At 43.3% G+C, this 27,407-nt stretch overlaps 1 protein-coding gene across 4 annotated transcripts in view; it reads left to right on the top strand.

Annotated features, from left to right (window-relative positions):
- The first annotated feature begins 4,349 nt into the window (after positions 1 to 4,349).
- The window catches only part of LOC139392710 (elastin b), a 65,647-nt gene continuing 42,589 nt past the window's right edge, over positions 4,350 to 27,407 (top strand). For all 4 annotated transcript variants that reach the window (XM_071140909.1, XM_071140908.1, XM_071140907.1 and 1 more), the window contains exons 1-13: positions 4,350 to 4,643; positions 15,522 to 15,785; positions 17,967 to 18,116; positions 18,455 to 18,673; positions 18,768 to 18,794; positions 18,987 to 19,175; positions 19,483 to 19,668; positions 24,775 to 24,969; positions 25,116 to 25,448; positions 25,630 to 25,710; positions 25,833 to 25,880; positions 26,021 to 26,083; positions 26,169 to 26,219. In XM_071140909.1, coding sequence (XP_070997010.1) covers positions 4,568 to 4,643; positions 15,522 to 15,785; positions 17,967 to 18,116; positions 18,455 to 18,673; positions 18,768 to 18,794; positions 18,987 to 19,175; positions 19,483 to 19,668; positions 24,775 to 24,969; positions 25,116 to 25,448; positions 25,630 to 25,710; positions 25,833 to 25,880; positions 26,021 to 26,083; positions 26,169 to 26,219 — 1,882 coding nt within the window. In that variant the 5' untranslated portion in view covers positions 4,350 to 4,567. The remainder of the gene's footprint in view (positions 4,644 to 15,521; positions 15,786 to 17,966; positions 18,117 to 18,454; positions 18,674 to 18,767; positions 18,795 to 18,986; positions 19,176 to 19,482; positions 19,669 to 24,774; positions 24,970 to 25,115; positions 25,449 to 25,629; positions 25,711 to 25,832; positions 25,881 to 26,020; positions 26,084 to 26,168; positions 26,220 to 27,407) is intronic.

Raw genomic sequence — 27,407 nt, 5'->3', positions numbered from 1 at the left:
AGTGGCTGAAACAGATCTATGTCCAGGTCTACAACCAGATTGTTGCATGTTTAGAATACAGTTAGAAGTTAAAGTTCTTAGCTGGGAGTTGGTCAGGGATTCTAATATCTTAGCTCGGCAAGATAACTTGGGTATTGGATGGTAATTATCTAAGTCAGAAGGAACGCCGCCCTTATCTAGGGGGAGGACATTTTCCGCTTGTCAAATCTTAGGGATAACATCAGTAGCAATTGTTAAATACGAAATGCAGGTTCAAGGTTCAACAATGAGTGGGGCAGAGAGCTCTAGTAAGACGGGGTCAAGTAAATCAGCCCCTGTGGATATGTTTTGCGTCGATCTTTAGCAAGGCACTTAATACATCATAGACAAATGGTTGAACTGAAAATAAAGTATGTGAGTCTGTTAGAGCATCATTCTCCACAATCTGTTTTGAGGTGACTAAAGGACTCCCTCTAGTGGAATGAGATACATTTTCAGAGACTATCATTGTAAACAGCTGTTATTAAAAGCATATCTACAGTATTTCACTTTTTAATGTGTATAGTATTGCTTACTAGGTGTAGTCCAATGAATTATGTAACCACTCCTTCAAATCAAATGGTGTACCTTAGCAGCGCTTCCCTTCCTTCTTTTTTTCTACACTACAAATGTCTAGTTTGGTACAAGAGGCTGTCAAAACCTGCTGGTGCCACAAAGGGGTGAATTCTCAATTCAATAAATATATTGATATTGCTTTTTTAACCATGCATAGATAGACATCTATTTCTGAAATGTCTGAAGGACTGCCACAGACATAACCCACCAGTAACTCAACCCCAGCTAAGACAAAAGATGTTGCTCATTAAAATGTCTATAATATTCATTTGTAATGATTCGTGAGCGAGATTTAAGGCAGTTTAAGGTCTCTTATGCTGGCAATGGAACAAATATTCCATTGCCTGTAAACTTATGAGGAGCATGTGTTAGAATAATAGCTAAGAGAGTCAATTTTTCGGGGTGTTTAATCAAGTTGAGGCTAGTTAGTTTAGTTGAGTTAGATTTAGCTCCGTACAAATATCTTTCAGATTATCAGATGTTGGTGTCAACTAGTCCAGATTAAGATCATCCGCTGTTAATAATTCAGATTTAGAATAGTTAGACAGCAGGTCAGACAATTTGTTAAGAGCACATATGGAGGCAAAGGGCGGGGGATAAATTCCCACGAGCTTCAGATTATTACCATGGCTCACATCTAAGAGATGACATTCAAATTGCTTAGGCACAGAGATGTTAATGGATACAAAAACATTTAACTTGCTCTTTATGCATATGGCGTCAGCCCCTCTGTCAGATCTAAAAACATTCTAACAAGTCAGATACACATCAGAGTCCGGCATAGACTTCTTTAGCCAAGATTCGGTTATAACCAAAACGTCTGCGTCGGTTTGAGAAGCAGGAGTCACAATAAAGGCAATTTTAGAAATCAAAGATTTAGTTTTTACATGAATCAATCCAAGGCCGCAGCTGCGGGATTTCAGATCAGGAGTAATTTCTAATAACGAACATGCCATGTATTACTAAACACCATGGGTTTGGCTTGAATACAACATACACGATTTAAAGCTGCAATATGTCACTTAGGAAGAAACCTAGAGAGGAACCAGGCTATGAGGGGTGGCCAGTCCTCTTCTGGCTGTGCCGGGTGGAGATTATAACAGAACATGGCCAAGATTTTCAAATGTTCATAAATGACCAGCATGGTCAAATAATAATAATCACAGGCAGAACAGTTGATACTGGAGCAGCAGCACGGCCAGATGGACTGGGCACAGCAAGGAGTCATCATGCCAGGTAGTCCTGAGGCATGGTCCTAGGGCTCAGGTTCTCCGAGAGAGAGAACGAAAGAGAGAATTAGAGAGAGCATACTTAAATTCACACAGGACACCGGATAGGACAGGAGAAGTACTCCAGATATAACAAACTGACCCTAGCCCCCCGACACATAAACTACTGCAGTTATAGATCTGTCATTCTCATTGAATGCAAGTCTAAAAAAGACAGTGGAAGATGTGTTCTATGTGCGCTATTTCTATGCTTTCCGTTCTTAAATTTTATTTACTCTCTGTTTTGTACACCGCCTTCAACAGCTGAAAAATACATATTTTTCGTATTTGAAAAGATTTTTCACAGCGGTTTAGATGGTACAATGATTTTGTGATGTCTTGTTACATTTACTGAAATTAAGCAAACTACTATAATTTTTGCAACCAGGAAATGGTGGAGCAATTTCTGCATATTGCACCTTTAACTCTGTGGCAGTGTTCCCAATTTAACTCTGAAAGTGTGAAATGCACACTGTTTTCACTGTACTGTCCCACTGTTCTGGTGTTAAAATAACACTTTTGAAAGTGTTAAAGATTTAACTATGTTGCAGTGTTCCCCATGTAACTCTTAAAGTGTTCAAAGGAACTAAATGGTGGTGCTTGCATAGCTTTACTGTGGAGTAGTATGCCACACCTACAGTGTGAAACATAACACTTGATTTAGAGAGTAACGTTTAATTTGTATGTTTCCCAGGGTGCCTTTTCTTTTTGAGTAAATTGAGTTAACACCCATGACTGTATTTGTTAACACCCAGAGACATGTTTGTTGAATTATTTCCATTATAAAGGCCCGTGCTTTTGCCAAGTAGGTACCTAGGGGAACGTTATCATTTAAAATTAAACCCTATTCCAATGCATTACATATATCATAAGGTCTTAATTATTAGTATAGTAAATGGCCTAGATTAACCCTAAAACAGTGGTGTTAGGAAACTCCTGGATGACAGGCCACATCAGGTCTGCAAATCACATTATGCTTGCTTGCAAGGTTATGTGTATTGGATTCCAGCCTGGGATTGGATATCCAACAGGTGGCATTTTTATTCACCCTCAACCTGCATTCAGATTGACTGTGTGGATTAAGATACTTGGTTAAAAAAACACTACCTAAATCATTTAAACCGGAAAAAACATAAATCTAACTAACTGATTGGATTAGATTAGCAAAATGTATGTTATATATCTTTGTGTAGCATAAGATGAATGAATATATCAATATACAGTACATGCAAAAATGCAGATATTTTTAAAAATCGACCTGCAGTAGAGCATGCTGGGAAATATGATAATGATGGGCGTGGTTTTGATGGGACTATTTTACTTTCCACAGTGTAAAACAATAACTCTAGCTATTAACACCAACACTGGAGGTTATTTTATACCACTGAATGTTAATTTCACTCTTACAGAGTGAATTTAACTCCTGAATCAACAGTATAAATATTAAAATGAAAAATTAACACTGGCCAATTTAATGTGTGTCTGTGTGATTGTGTGTGTGTGTGTCACTTTTTCAAAGGAATGGTACTAGGAGGTGCTAATTTCTATCTGGCTGATATATCTCCTATTCTTTAATTACGTCTTTCTATGAATAACAAGTTTACATTTCAGTTTCCCCCGTTAGTGACATGACTTCATGCTCTTCTCAGAAAAGGACTGTGTTGAGTGGAAGCCTGCCAAGGACCCTCCACCCCCTCTACACACATACACCAACACATGCACAAAATATGCACATGCATACACACACACAAACACACACACACACACACACACACACACACACACACACACACACACACACACACACACACACACACACACACACACACACACACACACACACACACACACACACACACACACACACACACACAAACAAACTGTGGGTCTAGAAGAGTGTGCAAAGAGGATAATGGGATGATCAGGTGAGGTTCCTCAGTCTTTACTTGGTGCTACTTGTCATCAACACAGTATCCACTTACTCCACTGTTCTAGAGTTGTCCATGGATATACCGTATTGTATAATGTTCCGGAAAAGTTTCCGTCTTTCTTCAGTTACATTCAGCAGAAAAAACACACATCTGTAATTGCCGTATCAGGCCTGTATAGTTAGTTACCTCTTCCCCTTGACTTAACAAAATGACATCATTTTGGAATCTATGAGAATATCTGGCAGACTGTCCCATTTATTTTCCTTTGGTGGGGTGGGATGGGGGGTGGACCCCCAACTCTCTCTCAATTTCCTTCCCTCTCCATCTCTCTCTCTTTACATCCTCCACCACTCTGTTTTTTTTGGGGAGGGGTGGGATAGGGGGTGGACTCACCCGACTCTCTCTCCCTCTTCATCTCTCTCTCTCTCCTCTTCATCTCTTTCTTTTTCTCCACCTCTTTCTCAATTAACCCCCCCCCCCCTCTCTCTTTTAGGCAACCATGTTTTTATGGCAGGAGTCAACCAAATAAAAGCAGCCCCACCAGTCTGTGGGGGAGAAAAGCCGCTGGTTCAATGAAGTGATCTATTCAACTCAGTGTTTCTCTCTCTTGCTCTCTTCATTAATTACATACTGTCCTGCCTTTTCATCCTTTCTGTCTTTTGTTTTCTGTCTCTCTTACTTTTTATTCCCCTCCTTCTTTCTCTGACTGGCTGAGCTCTGACAAGGGGATAGAATCAAGAGTTTTGGGAGAGGAGAGGGACATTTGGGAGCGAGATGGCGAGTGGGACGGTGGCGTTGTTCCTGTATGGATTCCTGCTCCTGTCTCTGTGGAAACCTTCACTGCAAGGAGGTAGGACCCCCTTTACTATGGATATCTATTTATATACACCCCTGTGTTTCAGGTGCCCCTCTAAGCTTGTACACACAAAAAAAGGAGGGTTTCTCAAGGGTTCTTTGGTAAGGGTGATTGTTCTGTGTGCAATTCTAATGAGTCAAAGAACCCTTTGAACTCTTCAATGGTTCTTTACGGTTCACAAAAGGGTTGTTTGCTCTTTTAGTGATAATTAAAATGTAGGGGAGGTGGTACATTAGAATATTTTGGGGTGTGGTTTATGCACAGCTCTTTTTGTAAAACCGTGATTGGGAGTGTCATTCCAGTTTATCTAATGTGTTGTGTTACTGTATGAAATTACATATTTTGAATGGCTATGGCTAGTGACAGTGTCTTGTGTCAATTGTGAACAGTTGACGAAATCAGTCAGTGGGTCTTGATTCTTTCCACAGGGATCTCGGGCTGTTCCTGAGAAAGCTCACGTTATTCAACAAGTAAATTAACATAATAACAAGTAAATTAACATAATAATAACGTATTTGGAATTTTAACAATATAAAATGGTTGACCAGAATAAAAAACCCTGTATGGTTCTTCAAAAGGATCTACAAAGAACCTTTCAGATTGAGAATGTTCTATAAAGAACAATAAAAAGATCTATATAGCCCCCAAAACGGTTGTAACTGTAGCGGAACCCTGTTTTTGAATGGTTCTTTATAGAACCTTAGAAAAGGGTTCTTTATAGCACAGTGCAGGTGTACACGCTCCAAACGCTCTCCCTGCTGCAGGCACTGAAACCATAGTCCTGAAACCATAGTCCTCCTCTCCCTGCCGAAGGCACTGAAACCATAGTCCTCCTCTCCCTGCCGAAGGCACTGAAACCATAGTCCTGAAACCATAGTCCTCCTCTCCCTGCCGAAGGCACTGAAACCATAGTCCTGAAACCATAGTCCTCCTCTCCCTGCCGAAGGCACTGAAACCATAGTCCTGAAACCATAGTCCTCCTCTCCCTGCCGAAGGCACTGAAACCATAGTCCTGAAACCATAGTCCTCCTCTCCCTGCCGAAGGCACTGAAACCATACTCCTCCTCTCCCTGCCGAAGGCACTGAAACCATAGTCCTGAAACCATAGTCCTCCTCTCCCTGCCGAAGGCACTGAAACCATAGTCCTCCTCTCCCTGCCGAAGGCACTGAAACCATAGTCCTCCTCTCCCTGCCGAAGGCACTGAAACCATAGTCCTGAAACCATAGTCCTCCTCTCCCTGCCGAAGGCACTGAAACCATAGTCCTCCTCTCCCTGCCGAAGGCACTGAAACCATAGTCCTGAAACCATAGTCCTCCTCTCCCTGCCGAAAGCACTGAAACCATAGTCCTGAAACCATAGTCCTCCTCTCCCTGCCGAAGGCACTGAAACCATAGTCCTGAAACCATAGTCCTCCTCTCCCTGCCGAAGGCACTGAAACCATAGTCCTGAAACCATAGTCCTCCTCTCCCTGCTGAAGGCACTGAAACCATAGTCCTCCTCTCCCTGCCGAAGGCACTGAAACCATAGTCCTGAAACCATAGTCCTCCTCTCCCTGCCGAAGGCACTGAAACCATAGTCCTCCTCTCCCTGCCGAAGGCACTGAAACCATAGTCCTCCTCTCCCTGCCGAAGGCACTGAAACCATAGTCCTCCTCTCCCTGCCGAAGGCACTGAAACCATAGTCCTCCTCTCCCTGCCGAAGGCACTGAAACCATAGTCCTGAAACCATAGTCCTCCTCTCCCTGCCGAAGGCACTGAAACCATAGTCCTCCTCTCCCTGCCGAAGGCACTGAAACCATAGTCCTGAAACCATAGTCCTCCTCTCCCTGCCGAAGGCACTGAAACCATAGTCCTCCTCTCCCTGCCGAAGGCACTGAAACCATAGTCCTCCTCTTCCTGCCGAAGGCACTGAAACCATAGTCCTCCTCTCCCTGCCGAAGGCACTGAAACCATAGTCCTTCTCTCCCTGCCGAAGGCACTGAAACCATAGTCCTCCTCTCCCTGCCGAAGGCACTGAAACCATAGTCCTCCTCTCCCTGCCGAAGGCACTGAAACCATAGTCCTCCTCTCCCTGCCGAAGGCACTGAAACCATAGTCCTCCTCTCCCTGCCGAAGGCACTGAAACCATAGTCCTGAAACCATAGCCCTTAACCCCTGCTCAGGATTTTGGTTGTATAGTTCACCAGCCTGGTACGCAAGTACAAGGTACATGATGCTCCAAGCTGAGCATTAATCCTTGGTAGAGTCAAGGGTGTTTGAGTGTTTTTAGTTTAAGTGTTTTCAGTTTTGAGCGTTGTACTGATTTGCTCAAGACGTATTGATGTATTATGCTATTTAGATAGATTTGTTAAAAAGTGTGTAACATTCTGGAGCTCTACTGTTCTGTGGAGTGACATAGAATCGGCCCGTGGAGCTGTGTGTATTTACCTGCTGGTATTCCCTCTAGGAGTGGGGCTTGTAGTTTGAGTCCCACTCTGCTCCCCGCTACAGTACAGGCAGTTACATCATTCAGAATTACCCACGATGCCATACTATAGGTAGACAGTGAGCTGTCTGATTGGCTGTTGGGTTTTGTTAAGCTTGTTTTGATAGGCCAGCTGAGGGTTACTGGTTCCTATGATCTCTCCGCTCACTGGAACACAGGACTTAAACAGCTCTGAGAGAGGTCAAAGGGTGGAGGGTAATAACTATGTTTCTAACACTGTAATAAGCATGTAATAAGATCGTAATATCAGTATCTCACATGTTCAACCAAGGTGTGTGAACTGTGTAACCAACTGGAAATACTGTATATTCAGCTACTGTTGGAGGAGAACAGAAGTTGAATAGAAAATGCAACTTTATTATTACACACTGATTGAAGAAAATGCCAAATCTTGCTGGTCTTTGGTAACAGTGAAATAACAGTGAGGTTTGTGGTTCAGGCTTAAGTTTATATGGAGTGTAACTCAATGAAAGGAAATTATTTGTAGAGCATGGTTCAGGTTTGTATGATTGAGTTCCCCATTGATAGAGAAATACTCAATACAACATTGGGCCCCTCCAAGACTCTTACATCTATGCTGATGTGAGAAATCTGTCCTGTTCTGTTGAAACATACAGAACTGTCGTGTTCTTTTACAGACGACTCATGGCAGAAGGGAATGAGTAATGTTGTCCACTTCACAGATACTGAATCTCCCACTGTGGATTATAGCAACATGCACAACAATTCCTGTACATTTCCAACCCACTGGGGTCTTGGTTAGGTCCAAGACAGAACATATCACTGGAGTCTCTGGTCAAAGTAGTGCACTTTATAAGGGATATGCTGTCATTTGGGGAACAACCTATACCTTTCCGCTCCACCGTGCTCTTGGTCAAGTCCAATGATAGAAGCAGATGTCCTTCTCATGTTCAGTTTCCTTTGAACACAGACCACAACTCTCCCAAAACTAGATGCATCATTTCTTATTATCTCTGAAACAGTGAAGATTCTTTCGCAAGTTCCTCATGAGATCAAACATGGCATTGATGAATGACTGAAAAGGGAAAAGACTAAAGTGTAAAAATCCATCATATAACAGATGACAAAACATAAATCAATTCTTATAAAACTGCAGTTCCTCACAATAAAATGACAGCTCTTTAATAAAGATTGTTTAAAAAAAAGACCAGCTCTATACTGTTAACAAAATTATTTGAAACTCACAGCCTACATCCCAAATGGCACCCTCTTCCCTTTACAGTGCACTAAGGACTCTGATCAAAAGTAGTGCACTATATACTGTGTATCGGCTGCCATTTGCTGATGTAGCTGATGTAACTGCACAAGGGGGGCACAACAGACTTCCCTCCGTCGCGTCATCCCTCTAAGGCCTTTCTGCTAGCCTGCTAGCCTCGTGCTGCTAGCTGCTTGAAGCCACGCACTGGACTTGAATGATCACCCGGCTATGCATGCCTTTCCGTAACGTCACCATGCCGTGTCGATTGCTGTTCTGGTTTGTAACTATTGTTTTATTTCACCGTAGAGCCTCTAGCACTGCTCAACACGCCTCGGCTAACAATTTAGTTCCACCCCCCACACACGCAGTGACTTCACCTGGTTTAAATTCTATTTCTAGAGACAATATCTCTTTCATTATCACTATATGCACAGGTTTACCCCCACTGTATTCACATCCTACTATACCTTTGTCTGTACATTATGCCTTGAATATATTCTACCGTACCCAGAAATCTGCTCCTTTTACTCTCTGACTCTCTGTTCTGAACGTACTAGGCGTCCAGTTCTGTTAGCCTTTAGCCGTACCCTTATCCTACTCCTCCTCTGTTCCTCCGGTGATGTAGAGGTTAATCCATGCCCTGCAGTGTCTACCTCCACTCCCATCCCCCAGGCTCTCTCATTTGTTGACTTCTGCAACCGTAAAAGCCTTGGTTTCATGCATGTTAACATTAGAAGCCTCCTCCCTAACTTTGTTTTATTCACTGCCCTAGCACACTCCACCAATCCGGATGTCCTAGCCGTGTCTGAATCCTGGCTTAGGAAGACCACCAAAAACCTTGAAATTTCCATCCCTAACTATAACATTTTCCGACAAGATAGAACTGCCAAAGGGGGCGGTGTTGCAATTTACTGCAAAGATAACCTGCAGAGTTCTGTCTTACTATCCAGGTCTGTACAATTTGAGCTTCTACTTCTAAAAATGAACCTTTCCAAAACAAGTCTCTCACTGTTGCCGCTTGCTATAGACCACCCTCTGCCCCCAGCTGTGCCCTCGACACCATATGTGTATTGATTGCCCCCCATCTATCTTCTGAGCTCGTGCTGTTAGGTGACCTAAACTGGAACATGCTTAACACCCCGGCCATCCTACAATCTAAGCTTGATGCCCTCAACCTCACACAACTTAGCAATGAACCTACCAGATATAGCCCCAAATCCGTAAACACGGGCACCCTCATAGATATCATCCTAACTAACTCACCCTCCAAATACACCTCTGCTGTTTTCAACCAAGATCTCAGCGATCACTGCCTCATTGCCTGCATCCGTAATGGGTCTGCGAGCAAACGACCACCCCTCATCACTGTCAAACGCTCCCTATAACACTTCTGCAAGCAGGCCTTTCTAATCGACCAGGCCGGGGTATCCTGGAACGACATTGATCTCATCTCGACAGTAGAGGATGCCTGGTTATTCTTTATAAGTGCCTTCCTCGCCATCTTAAATAGGCATGCCCCATTCAAAAAATGTAGAACCAGGAATAGATATAGCCTCAGGTTCACTCCAGACTTGTCTGCCCTTGACCAGCACAAAAACATCCTGTGGCGTTCTGCATTAGCATCGAATAGCCCCCGTGATATGCAACTTTTCAGGGAAGTTAGGAACCAATATACACAGGCAGTTAGGAAAGCCAAGGCTAGCTTTTTAAACAGAAATTTGCATCCTGCAGTACAAAAACAAAAATGTTCTGGGACACTGTAAAGTCCATGGAGAATAAGAGCACCTCATCCCAGCTACCAGCTACCCACTGCTCTGAGGCTAGGAAACACTGTTACAACCGACAAGTCCACTATAATTGAGAATTTCAATAAGCATTTCTCTACGGCTGGCCATGCTTTCCACCTGGCTACCCCTACCCCGGTCAACTGCCCCGCACCCTCCACAGCAACCCGCCCAAGCCCCCACCATTTCTCCTTCACCCATATCCAGATAGCTGATGTTCTGAAAGAGCTGCAAAATCTGGACCCCTACAAATCAGCCGGGCTAGACAATCTGGACCATCTCTTTCTTAAATTATCTGCCGAAATTGTTGCAACCCCTATTACTAGCCTGTTCAACCTCTCTTTTGTATCGTCTGAGATTCCCAAAGATTGGAAAGCTGCCGCGGTCATCTCCCTCTTCAAAGCGGGAGACACTCTAGACCCAAACTGCTACAGACCTATATCTATCCTACCCTACATCTCTAAGGTCTTCGAAAGCCAAGTTAACAAACAGATTACTGACCATTTTGAATCACATCATACCTTCTCCGCTATGCAATCTGGTTTCCGAGCTGGTCATGGGTGCACCTCAGCCACGCTCAAGGTGAACCTTTTGTGACTAGGGGGCAGTATTTTCATTTTTGGAAAAATAACGTTCCCGTAGTAAACGGGATATTTTGTCAGGACAAGATGCTAGAATATGCATATAATTGACAGCTTAGGATAGAAAACACTCTAAAGTTTCCAAAACTGTAAAAATATTGTCTGTGAGTATAACATAACTGATATTGCAGACGAAAGCCTGAGAAAAATCCAATCCGGAAGTGCCTCATGTTTTGAAAGCGCTGCGTTCCAATGCGTCCCTATTGAGCTATCAATGGGCTATCAACCAGATTACTTTTTCTCCGTATTCCCCAAGGTGTCTACAGCATTGTGATGTAGTTTTACGCATTTATGTTGAAGAATACCTGTAAGCGGCTACATTGCGCAACAGGTCACCTGATGGTTCCCAGAGTGATTCTCGCGTAAAATACAGAGGTAGCCGTTATTCCAATCGGTCCTGCTGAAAAACCAATTGTCCCGGTGGATATATTATCGAATAGATATTTGAAAAACACCTTGAGGATTGATTATAAACAACGTTTGCCATGTTTCTGTCGATATTATGGAGCTAATTTTGAATATTTTTCGGAGTTTTCGTGACTGCAATTTCCGGGCGATTTCTCAGCCAAACGTGAAGAACAAACGGAGCTATTTCGCCTACAAAAATAATATTTTTGGAAAAAAGGAACATTGGCTATCTAACTGGGAGTCTCGTGAGTGAAAACATCCGAAGCTCAGCAAAGGTAAACGATTTAATCTGATTGCTTTTCTGATGTCCGTGACTAAGTTACCTGCTGCTAGCTGGACAAAATGCTATGCTAGGCTATCGATAAACTTACACAAATGCTTGTCTAGCTTTGGCTGTAAAGCATATTTTGAAAATCTGAGATGACAGGGTGATTAACAAAAAGCTAAGCTGTGTCTCAATATATTTCACTTGTGATTTTCATGAATAGGAATATTTTCTAGGAATATTTATGTCCGTTGCGTTATGCTAATTAGTGTCAGTCGATGATTACGCTCCCGCATATGTGATGGGGAGTCACTAGAGGTAACGATATCATAACCGCCATCGATAAGAGACATTACTGTGCAGCTGTATTCATCGACCTGGCCAAGGCTTTCGACTCTGTCAATCACCACATTCTTATTGGCAGACTCAACAGCCTTGGTTTCTCGAATGATTGCCTCGCCTGGTTCACCAACTCCTTCTCTGATAGAGCTCAGTGTGTCAAATCAGAGGGCCTGATGTCCGGACCTCTGGCAGTCTCTATGGGGGTGCCACAGGGTTCAATTCTCGGGCCGACTCTCTTCTCTGTATACATCAATGATGTCGGTCTTGCTGCTGGTGATTCTCTAATCCACCTCTACGCAGACGACACCATTCTGTATACTTCTGGCCCTTCTTTGGACACTGTGTTAACTAACCTCCAGACGAGCTTCAATGCCATACAACTCTCCTTCCGTGGCCTCCAACTGCTCTTAAATGCAAATAAAACTAAATGCATGCTATTCAACCGATCATTGCCCGCACCTGCCCGTCCATCCAGCATCACTACTCTGGACGGCTCTGACTTAGAATACGTGGATAACTACAAATACCTAGGTGTCTGGCTAGACTGTAAACTCTCCTTCCAGACTCACAGTAAGCATCTCCAATCAAAAATTAAATCTAGAATCGGCTTCCTATTTCGCAACAAAGCTTCCTTCACTCATGCTGCCAAACGTACCCTCGTAAAACTGACCATCCTACCGATCCTTGACTTCGGCGATGTCATCTATAAAATAGCCTCCAACACTCTACTCAGCAAACTGGATGTAGTCTATCACAGTGCCATCCGTTTTGTCACCAAAGCCCCATATACTACTCACCACTGCGACCTGTACGCTCTCGTTGGCTGGCCCTCGCTTCATACTCTTCGCCAAACCCACTGGCTACAGGTTATCTACAAGTCTCTGCTAGGTAAAGCCCCGCCCGATCTCAGCTCGCTGGTCACCATAGCAGCACCCACTCACCCCCAAAGCCAATTTCTCATTTGGTCGCCTTTCCTTCCAGTTCTCTGCTGCCACTGACTGGAACGAACTGCAAAAATCACTGAAGCTGGAGATTCCCATCTCCCTCACTAGCTTTAAGAACCAGCTGTCAGAGCAGCTCACAGATCACTGCACCTGTTCATAGCCCATCTGAAAACAGCCCATCTACCTCGTTCCCATACTGTATATATTTATTTTGCTCCTTTTGCACAACAGTATCTCTACTTGCACATCCATCTTTTGCACATCTACCATTCCAGTGTTTAATTGCCATATTGTAATTACTATGCCACCATGGCCTATTTATTGCCTTAACTCCCTTATTTGACCTTGTTTACACTCACTGTATATAGACTTTCTTTTCCTTTTTTTCCACTGTATTATTGACTGTATGTTTTGTTCATTCCATGTGTAACTCTGTGTTGTTGTACAGGTATCTTATGTATAATCTTAAAGTGCAATTCCTTAAATTTGTTTGGTATACAATATTTGTCAGGCATCAACCAAGCATTACAGGAAGACAATGACAGGAATAAGCATTTCCACACTTTGTTACATTACAGCCTTATTCTAAAATTGATTCAATAACATTCATCATCAATCTACACACTATACCCCCTAATGACAAAGCTAAAACAGGTTCATAGAAATGTTTGCTAATTTATAAAAAACTAAACAGAAACACCTTGTTTACATACTTTCTCAGATGCTTTGCTATGAGACTCGAAATTTAGCTCAGGTGCATCCTGTTTCCATTAATCATCCTTGAGATGTTTACACAACTTGATTGGAGTCCACCTGTGGTAAATTCAATAGATTGGACATGATTTGACAGTGCACAGTTGACAGTGCATGTCAGAGCAAAAACCAAGCCATGAGGTCTAAGGAATTGTGCGTAGCGCGCCGAGACAGAATTGTGTTAAGGCACAGAGCTGGCGAATGGTACCAAAACATGTCTGCAGCATTTAAGGTCCCCAAGACCACAATGGACTCCATCATTCTTAAATGGAAGAAGTTTGGAACCACCAAGATTCTTTCTAGAGCTGGCCGCCCGGACAAACTGAGCAATCCTGGGAGAAGGACCTTGGTTACGGAGGTGACCAAGAACCCAATGGTCATGCTGAAAGAGCTCCAGAGTTCCTCTGTGGAGATGGGAGATCCTTCCAGAAGGACAACTATCTTTGCAACACTCCACCAATCAGGCCTTGATGGTAGTGGCCAGACAGAAGCTGCTTCTCAGTAAAAGGCACATGACAGCCTGCTTGGAGTTTGCCAAAATACACTTAAAGGACTCTCAGACCATGAGAAATAAGATTCTCTGGTCTGATGAAACCAATATTGAACTCTTTGTCAGGAATGCCAAGTGTCACGTCTGGAGGAAACCTGGCACCATTCCTACGGTGAAGCATGGTGGTGGCAGCATCATCATGCTGTGGGGAAGTTTTTCAGCGGCAGGGACTGGGAGACTAGTCAGGATCGAGGGAAAGATGAATGGCGCAAAGTACAGAGATATCTTTGATGAAAACCTGCTCCAGAGCACTCAGGACCTCAGACTGAGACAAAGGTCCACCTTCCAACAGGACAACATCGCTAAGCACACAGCCAAGACCATGCAGGAGTGGCTTCGGGACAAGTCTCTGAATGTCCTTGAGTGGCCCAGCCAGAGCCTGGACTTGAACCCAATCTAACATCCCTGAAGAGACCTGAAAATAGCTGTGCAGTGAAGTTTGTGATCTAACCTGATTGATCTTGAGAGGATCTGCAGAGTTGAATGGGAGAAACTACCCAAATACAGGTGTGCCAAGCTTGTAGGGTCACACCCAAGAAGACTCAAGGCTGTAATCACTGCTAAAGGTGCTTCAACAAAGTACTGAGTAAAGGGTCTGAATACTTATGTAATTGTGTGTTTTTATTTAATTTTTATTATTATTTTCAAAAATAAAATAAAAACTAACTTTTTCTTTGTTATTATGGGGTATTGTGTGTGCAAATTTGCATAATGTCCAAAAGTGTGCAATGGAACAAGTTAGGGTAAACTATTAGAACCATACTGAACAGCACAGGCAATGAGGAAATTAAACGGTGCTTTATAAACTATGACAGATTTAATACAGGCTGGGTTTACACAGACAGCCCAATTCTGATATTTTTTGACAAATTGCATCAGATGATTTCACATCAGCTCTTTTTCAGAGCTGATCAAATTGGTCAAAAGACCAATTAGTGTAAAAGTATCAGAATTGTTCTGCCTGACATAGAACCGCAGAAGTATCATGGTCATTTAAGAGTCCAGAACAAATGAAAATATGGATAAACGGTTGTTTATTAACATATAAGGCCAAGCCCTTTGTATTAAGATTTACATGGTTATGAAATCAGCCGTCCACTGTGGACTGACAGAATGAAGAAGGGGAAGAAGGATCTGAGCCAGTAGAGAAAATCCTTCCTCTATGTTTCTTATTGGTCATCAGTGTTGCTGCCAAGGCCAATGTTTATCACAGACAATCAATCAACCCACCAATCAACCAATCAATCTGGCAATCAAACACACAATGTATTTTTTTTTTAAATCACAATACAGAAATGTCCCTGAACACAAACTCAATCCCATACCTCACTTGACGATTGATTAGGTATTTTGGTGCTGGACTGGAACAAAAGCCTGGACTCCCTATAACTCTCCAGGACCAGAACTGGTTGTGCTATGTTTCAGGTGTGTGCTTTAGTTGTGTGTATACAGTGGTTTAACATGGTTGTGCTGTGTTCCAGGTGTGTACATACCTGCTGGTGTAGGTGAAGGAGCTGGGGCTGGATTAGGAGCTGGAGCAGGAGTCAGAGCTGGATTTGGTCCAGGTGGAGCTGGCACCGGTTTTGGGCCTGGTGGTGTAGGCACTGGATATGGGCCAGGTGGCGGAGCCGGAGTTGGACCAGGAGTTGGACCAGGAGGTGTAGGTGGAGCTGGCGCTGGTCCAGGTGGTGCAGGCTTTGGCCCTGGAGCCGGTGGAGGTTACACCAAGCCAGGGAAGACGGGAGGTAAGGGAGAACGTTAAACTATCAACTGCTATTTGCCATATCTTCAATTTAAGTCTACTAGAAAGTGTGTGCCCTCAGGCCTGGAGGGAAGCAAAAGTTATTCCACTACCCAAGAATAGTAAAGCCCCCTTTACTGGCTCAAATAGCCGACCAATCAGCCTGTTACTAACCCTTTGTTAAATTATGTTTGACCAGATACAATGCTATCTTACAGTAAACAAATTGACAACAGAATTTCAGCATGCTTATAGGGAAGGACATTCAATAAGCACAGCACTTACACAAATGACTGATGATTGGCTGAGAGAAATTGATGATAAAGAGATTGTGGGGGCTGTTTTGTTTGACTTCAGTGCAGCTTTTGACATTATCGATCATAGTCTGTTGCTGGAAAAGCGTAAACTATCGTTCAAAAGTTTGGGACCACTTAGACATTTCCTTGTTTTTGAAAGAAAATCAAAAAACATTGTCCATTAAAATAACATCAAATTGATCAGAAATACAGTGTAGACATTGTTAATGTTGTAAATGACTATTGTTGCTGGAAACTGCAGATTTTTTTATGGAATATCTACGTAGGCGTACAGAGGCCCATGATCAGCAACCATCACTCCTGTGTTCCTATGGCACGTTGTACTAGCTAATCCAAGTTTATCATTTTATAAGGCTAATTGATCATTAGAAAACCCTTTTGCAATTATGTTAGCACAGCTGAAAACTGTTGTCCTGATTTAAAGAAGCAATAACACTGTCCTTCTTTAGACTAGTTGAGTATCTGGAGCATCAGCATTTGTGGGTTCGATTACAGGCTCAACACGGCCAGAAACAAAGACCTTTCTTCTGAAACTCTTCAGTCTATTCTTGTTCTGAGAAATGAAGGCTATTCCATGCGAGAAATTGCCAAGAAACTGAAGATCTCGTACAACGCTGTGTACTACTCCCTTCACAGAGCAGAGCAAACGCGGTCTAACCAGAACAGAAAGAGTGGGAGGCCCCGGTGCACAATTGAGCAAGAGGACAAGTACATTAGAGTGTCTAGTTTGAGAAACAGACGCCTCACAAGTCCTGAACTGGCAGCTTCATTAAATAGTACACCAGTCTCAACGTCAACATTCAAGAGGCGACTCCGGGTGGCTGGCCTTCTAGGCAGAGTTCCTCTGTTCAGTGTCTGTGTTCTTATGCCCATCTTAATCTTTTCTTTTTATTGGCCAGTCTGAGATATGACTTTTTCTTTGCAACTCTGCCTAGAAGGCCAGCATCCCGGAGTCGTCTCTTCACTGTTAACGAGGCGTTTGTTTCTCAAACTTCTGTTGAATGCACCGAGCTGTCTGTTTGAACTACTGGCACACAGCTCAGACACCCATGCATTCCCCACAAGACATGCCAGCAATGGTCCCGTCAGTCTCCAAGTCCAGACCAGCCTATGGGAGGCGCACAGTACTACATAAAGCCATGACTACATGGAACTCTATTCCACATCAAGTAAATGATGCAAGCAGTAAAATTTGAATTAAAAAAACACTTAAATATACACCTTATGGAACAGCGGGGACTATGAAGCAACACAAACACAGGCACAGACACATGCATATAAACACACGATAACATACGCATTACACACTCATGTACAGATGGATTTTGTGTTGTAGATATGTGGTAGGAGAGGAGGGGCTTGAGGGCACACACTTAATATGTTGCGAAATCTGTTGGTAATGTTTTTAAAATGTAACTGCCTTAATTTTGCTGGACCCCAGGAAAAGTAATGGACATCCATAATACATGCAATACATCATTTCTGTAATGTCTTTATTTAAGTCCTGCTGATACTTTATTAACATATAAAGCCAAGTCCTTTGTATTTAAGATTAACATGGTAATGAAATCAGCCGTCCACTGTGGACTGAAGGAATGAAGAATGGGAAGAAGGATCTGAGCCAGTAGAGAAAATCCTTCCTCTGTTTTTCTTATTGGTCGTCAGTGTTGCTGCCAAGTCCAATGTTTATCATATTCCTATTAAAGTCTTACAATGATTCATGCTCTCACAGACAATCAATCAATCAACAAATTGATAATTGCCTTTATTTAGTCTCAAGGTTAGGATGATGACCTTCGATTAAACAAATATCTGTGTTTTCATTTGCTGGGATGTAATTCTGTTGATATGACCATTGTATCTTGCAGCTGGCTATGGTGGTCAGGTTGTAGGCCAAGGCCAAGGAGGACTGGGGACTGGAGGTCTGGGGGAAGGAAGAGTTAGACCAGAAGGAGCTGGGGCCGGACCAGGAGGTTATGGACATGGCGGTGGTTTAGGAGCTGGAGGCCTTGGAGCAGGTATACTATGAGCTACTCACTGTTTGTGTTTGTTATATTGGTATTTTCTTGGCTTAGAGATGTAATCAGGGCCGAACAACTGAATTTGGGGCCCCAGGGATATTTGTGGGGGGAGTGGGGTAGGGCAGATTTAAAGCAAATTTCCTGCTATACTAAACATTTTTCATAATGCTGAGATAATTTTTTATAAGTTTTAAAGCTAATTTCCTGCAATTCTACACATTTTGCTATCATATGGTATCTGGGGGCCCGTGCCCTGCGTGCCCCTTCTGTAATCCGGCCCTGGATGTAATGGACAGATTCAGTTGTGGTACTGATACTTGAGTCTTCCTCTCCAGGAGCTGGCAATGGAGGTTGGGGTCCTGGAGGACAGGGGGCTGGACTAGGAGCTGGAGGTCTGGGAGGAGGAGGTCTTAGACCAGGAGCCAGACCAGGAGGTTATGGACCAGGTGGTTATGGGCCTGGAGCTGGTCTTAGTCTGGGCGGAGCTGTAGCTGGAGGTCTTGGTGGTGGTTACGGACTTGGCGGGGGTCTAGGTGCCGGAGGCCTTGGAGCAGGTATGAGGCTCTTGATTTGATCATCTGATCAATTATAACTAATTTCAGTTAATTTTACAGAAATGTATTTTTGATGATTGTTGTGTTTCCACAGGAGCTGGAGGAAAGCCAGAGAAGGCAGGTGAGTGACATATGCAGTTCAGGTCTGCCCTAGACTTCTTTTAGGGCTCACAAACTATTGACTTGTTTTTTCAATGGCAGCCTATTTCCTCAGTACATCCAAATTAACACTACACATGACAAAGACCCTCCTAAAGGTTTTAAGCCTGTTTGTTGTTATCGAGAGGATGATGCAGTCAATCTTGATCTCCAGGAGCTGGCTACGGTGGTAGAGATCCAGGAGGACAGGGGGCTGGACTGGGTGTTGGAGGTTTTGAACCAGGTGGCTATGGACCAGGTGGAGCTGGTGCCGGACCAGGTGGCTATGGGCTTGGTGTTGGTCTTGGTCCTGGGGGAGCTGGCCCTGGAGTTTTTGGTGGTGGTTATGGACCCGATGGAACAGGTAAAGAACCCTGAGGTTTACAGATGGAGTACAGTCAAAGATACCGGACGTGTACCCAAATGTTACCTAAATAGTGCACTACTTTTTCCCATAATTGGGTGCGTTTTGGGAGTCACACTAACTCATGCAGTACAACCTGATCTTATGGCCTCTGTTATTCCTCTGCTGTTTCTCCATCTTTCTATAGGAGCCAGTGGGAAGCCTTCCAAAACAGATGTGTGTGAATCTTGTCTCTATGTTCAGTAGACCTTTGAGATGTACGTGTTTTTGTCTGTTTGAGTCTGTATTTCTTGTGTTTGATCCCCAGGAGCTGGCTATGTAGGTCGCAGTCCTGGGGGACAGGGGGCTGGATTAGGAGCTGGAGGCTATGGACCAGGTGGAGCTGGACCAGGAGGATATGGGCCTGGTTCTGGTGTTGGCCAGGGTGGAGCTGGTCCAGGTGGTTTTGGTGGTGGTCTTGGAGCTGGCGGACAAGGAGACACCCTTGGAGCTGGTAGGGTGTATGGCCTAACTCGTATAGCCCATGAGTCTGATATACTGTAACTTGCTACTGTAGGTGCGTCTTTGGGTGCTATTAATAATGACAAAGTCTGTGACTGCTGTAATGGAGTAAAGCCAAAGCCATGTTACCATCTTTATGCACTAGCATCCATAGACCCAGGAATTTGATTATTAGAATGGACCTTCTTATTATGGTCCAAAGGTCAGCCGCGTTGGTCAGGGAGTTTGTCAACCATGGTTTGCCAGTGCTGAGATAAGATATTGTGTAAAACAATGAATGTTGATAATTGATCTGCATTGTATGTGTGTTAGCTACAGTGCCTTGCGAAAGTATTCGGCCCCCTTGAACTTTGCGACCTTTTGCCACATTTCAGGCTTCAAACATAAAGATATAAAACTGTATTTTTTTTGTGAAGAATCAACAACAAGTGGGACACAATCATGAAGTGGAACGACATTTATTGGATATTTCAAACTTTTTTAACAAATCAAAAACTGAAAAATTGGGCGTGCAAAATTATTCAGCCCCTTTACTTTCAGTGCAGCAAACTCTCTCCAGAAGTTCAGTGAGGATCTCTGAATGATCCAATGTTGACCTAAATGACTAATGATGATAAATACAATCCACCTGTGTGTAATCAAGTCTCCGTATAAATGCACCTGCACTGTGATAGTCTCAGAGGTCCGTTAAAAGCGGAGAGAGCATAATGAAGAACAAGGAACACACCAGGCAGGTCCGAGATACTGTTGTGAAGAAGTTTAAAGCCGGATTTGGATACAAAAAGATTTCCCAAGCTTTAAACATCCCAAGGAGCACTGTGCAAGCGATAATATTGAAATGGAAGGAGTATCAGACCACTGCAAATCTACCAAGACCTGGCCGTCCCTCTAAACTTTCAGTTCATACAAGGAAAAGACTGATCAGAGATGCAGCCAAGAGGCACATGATCACTCTGGATGAACTGCAGAGATCTACAGCTGAGGTGGGAGACTCTGTCCATAGGACAACAATCAGTCGTATATTGCACAAATCTGGCCTTTATGGAAGAGTGGCAAGAAGAAAGCCATTTCTTAAAGATATCCATAAAAAGTGTTGTTTAAAGTTTGCCACAAGCCACCTGGGAGACACACCAAACATGTGGAAGAAGGTGCTCTGGTCAGATGAAACCAAAATGGAACTTTTTGGCAACAATGCAAAACGTTATGTTTGGCGTAAAAGCAACACAGCTCATCACCCTGAACACACCATGCCCACTGTCAAACATGGTGGTGGCAGCATCATGGTTTGGGCCTGCTTTTCTTCAGCAGGGACAGGGAAGATGGTTAAAATTGATGGGAAGATGGATGGAGCCAAATACAGGACCATTCTGGAAGAAAACCTGATGGAGTCTGCAAAAGACCTGAGACTGGGACGGAGATTTGTCTTCCAACAAGACAATGATCCAAAACATAAAGCAAAATCTACAATGAAATGGTTCAAAAATAAACATATCCAGGTGATAGAATGGCCAAGTCAAAGTCCAGACCTGAATCCAATCGAGAATCTGTGGAAAGAACTGAAAACTGCTGTTCACAAATGCTCTCCATCCAACCTCACTGAGCTCGAGCTGTTTTGCAAGGAGGAATGGGAAAAAAATTCAGTCTCTCGATGTGCAAAACTGATAGAGACATACCCCAAGCGACTTACAGCGACCTAATCGCAGCAAAAGGTGGCGCTACAAAGTATTAACTTAAGGGGGCTGAATAATTTTGCACGCCCAATTTTTCAGTTTTTGATTTGTTAAAAAAGTTTGAAATATCCAATAAATGTCGTTCCACTTCATGATTGTGTCCCACTTGTTGTTGATTCTTCACAAAAAAATACAGTTTTATATCTTTATGTTTGAAGCCTGAAATGTGGCAAAAGGTCACAAAGTTCAAGGGGGCCGAATACTTTCGCAAGGCACTGTAGGTAGCCACAGTTTTAGAGGAATGATTCCATTCATTTTTCAAATGAACTGCCAACATTCCATTCAAGTAATGCAGTCAATCCACAGCCATACACTGGCTGAAATCAGTTGATGATACAGATGTACTGTAGGATCTTCATTTGCTCACTATTTTTTTGCTGATCATTTTTCCTGCACAGGAGGAAATGCAAACTTCTAGTGTATTTGAGTTTTAAAAAGGCTTCTAAAGTTTGTAATTTCAACTTTGAAATTTGAGACTTGTTTTGCCCTAATGGAAAATGTATCGACCCCTACAAAAAGGTATATTAATTATAATTCGCATAATAATTCAAATATCCTGTTGCGGCAGGATTATTTTCCTGCTGTAGCAAGCTGTCTTCAATTAAGATCCTACATCTGTAGGACTTAGAGTTGTAAATTAAACGAGTACTCCTCATATAATCAAATATGATATCTCATATACATATACACTCCATGGTCAGTTTATTAGGTACACCCATTGCCTACAGAACAGTCTGAATTCTTCAGGGCATGGATTTTACAAGGTGTTGGAAAAGTTCCACAGGATGTTGGTCCATGCTGTAGATTTGACAACGGTACATTCATGCTGTGAACAGCCCATTCCATCTCATCTCAAAGATGGTCAATTGGGTTTGGTCAGCAGCAATATTCAGATACACCGTGGCGTTCAATCGTTGCTCAATTGGTATCAAGGGACCCAAAGTGTGCCAGGAAAACATTCTCCACACCAGTACACCACCGCTGCCAGCCTGTACCGTTGACACCAGGCAGGATGAGTCCATGGACTGATGCTGCTTACGCCAAATCCTGAACCTGCCATAAGCATGAAGCAACAGAAAACGGGATTCATCGGACCAGGCAATGTTTTTCCATTCCTTAATTTTCCAGTGTTGGTGATGGCGTGCCCACTGGAGCCACTTCTTCTTGTTTTTAGCTGATAGGAATGGAACCCGGTGTGGTCGTCTGTTGCAATAGACCATTCGTGACAAGTTGTGTGTTCTACACACCACTGTGCACCGTTATTTGTCTGTCTGTGGTCCATCTGTTGCCTAGCACGATACTTGCCATTCTCCTTTGACAATCTGTTTTTGCCCACAGGCCTGCCGCTGACTGGATTTTTTTTGTTTGTTGCACCATTCTCTGAAAATCCGAGACACTGTCTTGCGTGAAAAGCCCAGGAGGGTGGCTGTTTCTGAGATATTGGTTCCGGCACGCCTTGCACCTACAATCATACCACGTTCATTCTAATGTTCAATCAAAGAATAACTGAATGCCTGCCTGCCTGCCTGTCTTCCTGCTTTACATAGCAAGCCACGGCCACTGTCTGTAGGAGTGATACATTTTTGTGAACTGGGTGGTGTACACAATTAACTGGCCGTTGAGTGTATATCATATGATATATACATGCATATAATCATATAATAACACAGCTTTCCAAGAAACACAATCTGAGACATTTATAGTTTGTTTATACAGAAAATGTCTATATAAACTTTATTTAGAATTATATGACAATAGTTTAGGTCGATTATATTCCATTACACAATTTCTGATACATCACATGCTTTAATTGTATTTTCCTGCATAAGTGAAAGCAGGAAATGGATCAAGTTATCCATCATTTCATTTCCTCAGACACAACTGAAGCCTGGGGTTGTTATTTGGATTGTATGCACACCGAACATGCACACACACACACATACACGCACATGCACGTACACACAGGCACACACACAGCTTATATAGAATGAGGAATGTTGATGATGTTATCCGAGGAGCAGTTCTCGATACTTATGACCCGGCTTTGTGGAACCTTTAGTTAGATGTTCCACCCTTTAGACCAGAGGTCTCCAACCTTTTCTAGCATGAGAGCTACTTAAAAAAATGAAATGTTGTGAGCTAATTTTTTTCTAGCTTTTAAATAGGCACATTCTTCTCCTCTCCCATGCAACTCTTCCTCAGGTCCTTAGTGTATAAGAGAAAGTAATGCACAACGTTTTCTGTCAATATACCTGGTAAAATATGGTTAAAAAACAACTTTAAGGGGGGCCCTATAAAATTAGATTTTTTTTCCAAAATTATGTTTTAGCAGTTTTATTTTTCCTGGTTTTATAATTATAATTATCATACTAAATGGAATGTCTCGAATTTATGTCCAGAATAATACAAAATGCCCTGAGCCCGAGTTGACTTTGCAGTTAACATTTAATTGAGAAGGTTTTGGGGAAAGTATTTCTGGCTACACACGGAGTGATAGACAAATGCGCACACCATACAGACAGACAGGGGCAATATTGCTGGAAATTAATTGGCAGATATTTTCATAGGTTTGGCTTTTTAAGCCAATAGTGGCTAACCAGGGGTGGGATAACGTCAATGTTGCGTTGATTAGACAGTAGCTGGGAGCTTGCAGTGTCAGATACTTGTGTGATTTGTTTATGACAGTTTGCGATGGATTACATACAAAATTGCATATACTTTCGGAATTGTTTGGTGAGCTACTCATAGGTGGGCTGCGAGCTACTGGAGACCCCTGCTTTAGACCCTGAGATAGAAAGTGTGCCACAGACCTGGGTTCAAACACTATTTGAAATACTTTAAAATATAACAATGAAAAATGTTTTCCAGATTGTATCTTGTCGATTATTATTTTTAAAAATTGCAATGCGAGTATTGGGTTGAAACTGAGACAACCTGGTTCAATTTGGGTACCGGGGTAAAACCAGTTCAGAAACACTGATGTAGTGTAATACACCTGGGAATTAGACTGCATGCTGTAATGTAACTGGCCAAAGGAGGGCAGTGCTTCGTACTCCAGGGCTTGGAGCCGGGCTTGGATTTAATTCAAGCACTAAACCCTTATATACCCAGTGTGTTTTTAGAACATTAATCTCAGTGTTCTATTTTGGAGTGTTATTTAAAATGTATTTTACATTAACCTCAGAAAAATGTGCCCACAATGCAAGGATGCCATCATGTGTTGGATTCATATAAAACATAATTCCTCCTGTGTTCCCATCAGGGTATGGAGGCCTCGGAGCAGGGTGAGGCCACAATTTAATAATGCCGTCATGTGTTGGATTCATGTAACACATCAAAACATCATGTCTATACTGTGTTCCCATCAGGGTATGGAGGCCTCGGAGCTGGGGGACTGGGATCCAGAGGTACAGGTCAGGGGGCTGGAGGACTTGGAGCAGGCCAAGGTCTTGGAGCCGGCCAAGGAGATGGATACAGACCTGGAGGAGGCTACGGTGGTGCTGCTGGTGGTCTGTACCCTGGAGCTGGAGGGGCGGGGGCAGGCCAGAAACCTCCCAAAACAGGTACAGGCTCCGGGAGGATGGGGCTAGGGGTGGAATGACCAGAGCCATATGTCATAGGTATACAGAGTTTGGTCAGCTCTTTATGGCCACCTGGCTATTGCCTGATTGTTCTGTGCATTTCTCTCACCCTTTTTCATTTGCATTAGGAGCAGGAAGCACACTAGGAGGAGATGGATATGGGCCTGGTGGTGCTGGTGGATATGGGCCTGGTGGCGCAGGTGGACATGGGCCTGGTGGCGCAGGTGGACATGGGCCTGGTGGCGTAGGTGGACATGGGCCTGGTGGCGTAGGTGGACATGGGCCTGGTGGCGTAGGTGGACATGGGCCTGGTGGCGCAGGAACTGGGACTGGTGGCGCAGGAACGGGACCTAGTGGCACAGGTGGATATGGTCCTGGTGGCGCAGGAACTGGGCCTAGTGGCGCAGGTGGAGTTGGCCTTGGTGGTTTTGGGCCTGGTGGCGCAGCAGTACCAGCTGGAGGTTAGTAAGGGTTTATCAAACCCGAGAACTACGACATACACAGAGAACATGCAAAAAAACAGAGCGAGACTGAACACTATTTCATTGTGTAAAGTATATATGTTAGACTGAGTGGGAAATGAAGGGAGAAGATATGCAGTACAATACACCTCATTAAGATGAATGATGTATATTGTTGCAGCACCAGTACTTCCACAGACTGGAGTCCCTGGGGGTGGAGCTAGAGAGAAGAGCGGTTGGAAGGCCAACAAACAAGTGCCAGGTAAACTACAAGTCCCAGAGGCCAACTCCTTATCTTACTGCAGTACAGATGTAAAGGTAGTAGTTTTATTTCAAAACACAGTAGTTTTGTTTTGTCATATATTCCTTACTTTATCAACACAGGTGTTGGAGTACCTGGACTTTATCAAGGTGGAATAGTGCCTAGTCAAGGTATGTCTGCCAAGATGTTCTGATTTGGTTGATATGTTGTGAGATTAGATGAGCTGAGATGCGTTACAATACTTTACATGTCTGCTTTTGCAAAGCTTTGCTTTGGTGCTCTCTCATTTCTCCTCCATTATTGTGTTTAGGTTTCGGAGGGCGTGGGGTTCTACCAGGTGTTGCCACTGGATCCGGACTTGCTCCCCAGACAGGTGAGTCTGTCATCCACCTGTTGAACTACTGACCTTTGACCCCTAATTCTGCACCCTGTTGACCTTGGTCTCGTCTTTCCTACAGGGGCAGGTGTGCTGGGCCAGGGTGGAGTTGGAGCTGGCACTGGAGCTGGAGGTAACGGTTTATCAAACAGAGAGGGACAACAGTGTTATAATTGATTTTATAAGACGTGAATATACAGTGAGCTCCAAGTATTGAAACAGTGACATTTTTGTTGTTGTTTCGGCTCTGTACTCCAACACTTGAAATGATAGGAGGTTAACCTCTTAAAGGGCAGACTGTCAGGGCAGACTGTCAGCTTTAATTTGAGGGTATTTTCATCCATATCAGGTTAAATGTTTATAAATAACAGCACTTTTTGTACATCGCCCTCCCCATATTTTAGGGGACCAAAATTATTGGGACAAATTCACTTGCAGTGCATTTGGAAAGTATTCGGACCTATTATCTGTTTCCAATTTTTGCTACCATAAAGCCTGATTCTAAAATGGATTACGCAAAAAAAAATGTCCTCATCAATCTGCACACAACACACCATAATGACAAAGCAAAAAAAATAATAGATTAAAAATCAAAAACAGAAATACATTATTTACATAAGTATTCAGACCCTTTGCCATGATACTCGAAATTGAGCTCAGGCGCATCCTGCTGCCATTGATCATCCTTGGGATGTTTCTACAACTTTATTGGAGTCCATTTGTGGTAAATTCAATTGATTGGACATGATTTGGAAAGGCACACACCTGTATATATAAGGTCCCACAGTTGACAGTGCATGTCAGAGCAAAAACCAAGCCATGAGGTTGAAGGAATTATCTATAGAGCGCCGAGACAGGATTGTGTCAAGGCACAGATCTGGAGAAGGGTACCAAAAAATGTCTGCAGCATTGAAGGTCCCCAAGACCACATTGGCCTCCATCATTCCTAAATGGAAGAAGTTTGGAACCACCAAGACTCTTTCTGGAGCTGGCCACCCGGCCAAACTGAGCAACCGGGGGAGAAGGGCCTTGGTCAGGGAGGTGATCAAGAACCAGATGGTCACTCTGACTGAGCTCCAGAGTTCCTCTGTGGAGATGGGAGATCCTTCCAGAAGAACAGCCATATCTGCAGCACTCCACCAATCAGGCCTTTATGATAGAGTGGCCAGACGGAAGTCACTCCTCAGTAAAAGGCACATGACAACCCATGACAACCCACTTGGAGAAGGACTCTCAGACCATGAGAAACACGATTCTCTGGTCTGATGAAACCAAGATTGAACTCTTTGGCATGAATGCCAAGTGTCACATCTGGGGGAAA

Source organism: Oncorhynchus clarkii, chromosome 33 (assembly GCF_045791955.1).
Source record: "Oncorhynchus clarkii lewisi isolate Uvic-CL-2024 chromosome 33, UVic_Ocla_1.0, whole genome shotgun sequence".
Lineage (NCBI taxonomy): Eukaryota > Metazoa > Chordata > Actinopteri > Salmoniformes > Salmonidae > Oncorhynchus > Oncorhynchus clarkii.
Note: the sequence above shows the minus strand (reverse complement) of the source record. Positions and strands in the feature narration are given on the sequence as shown.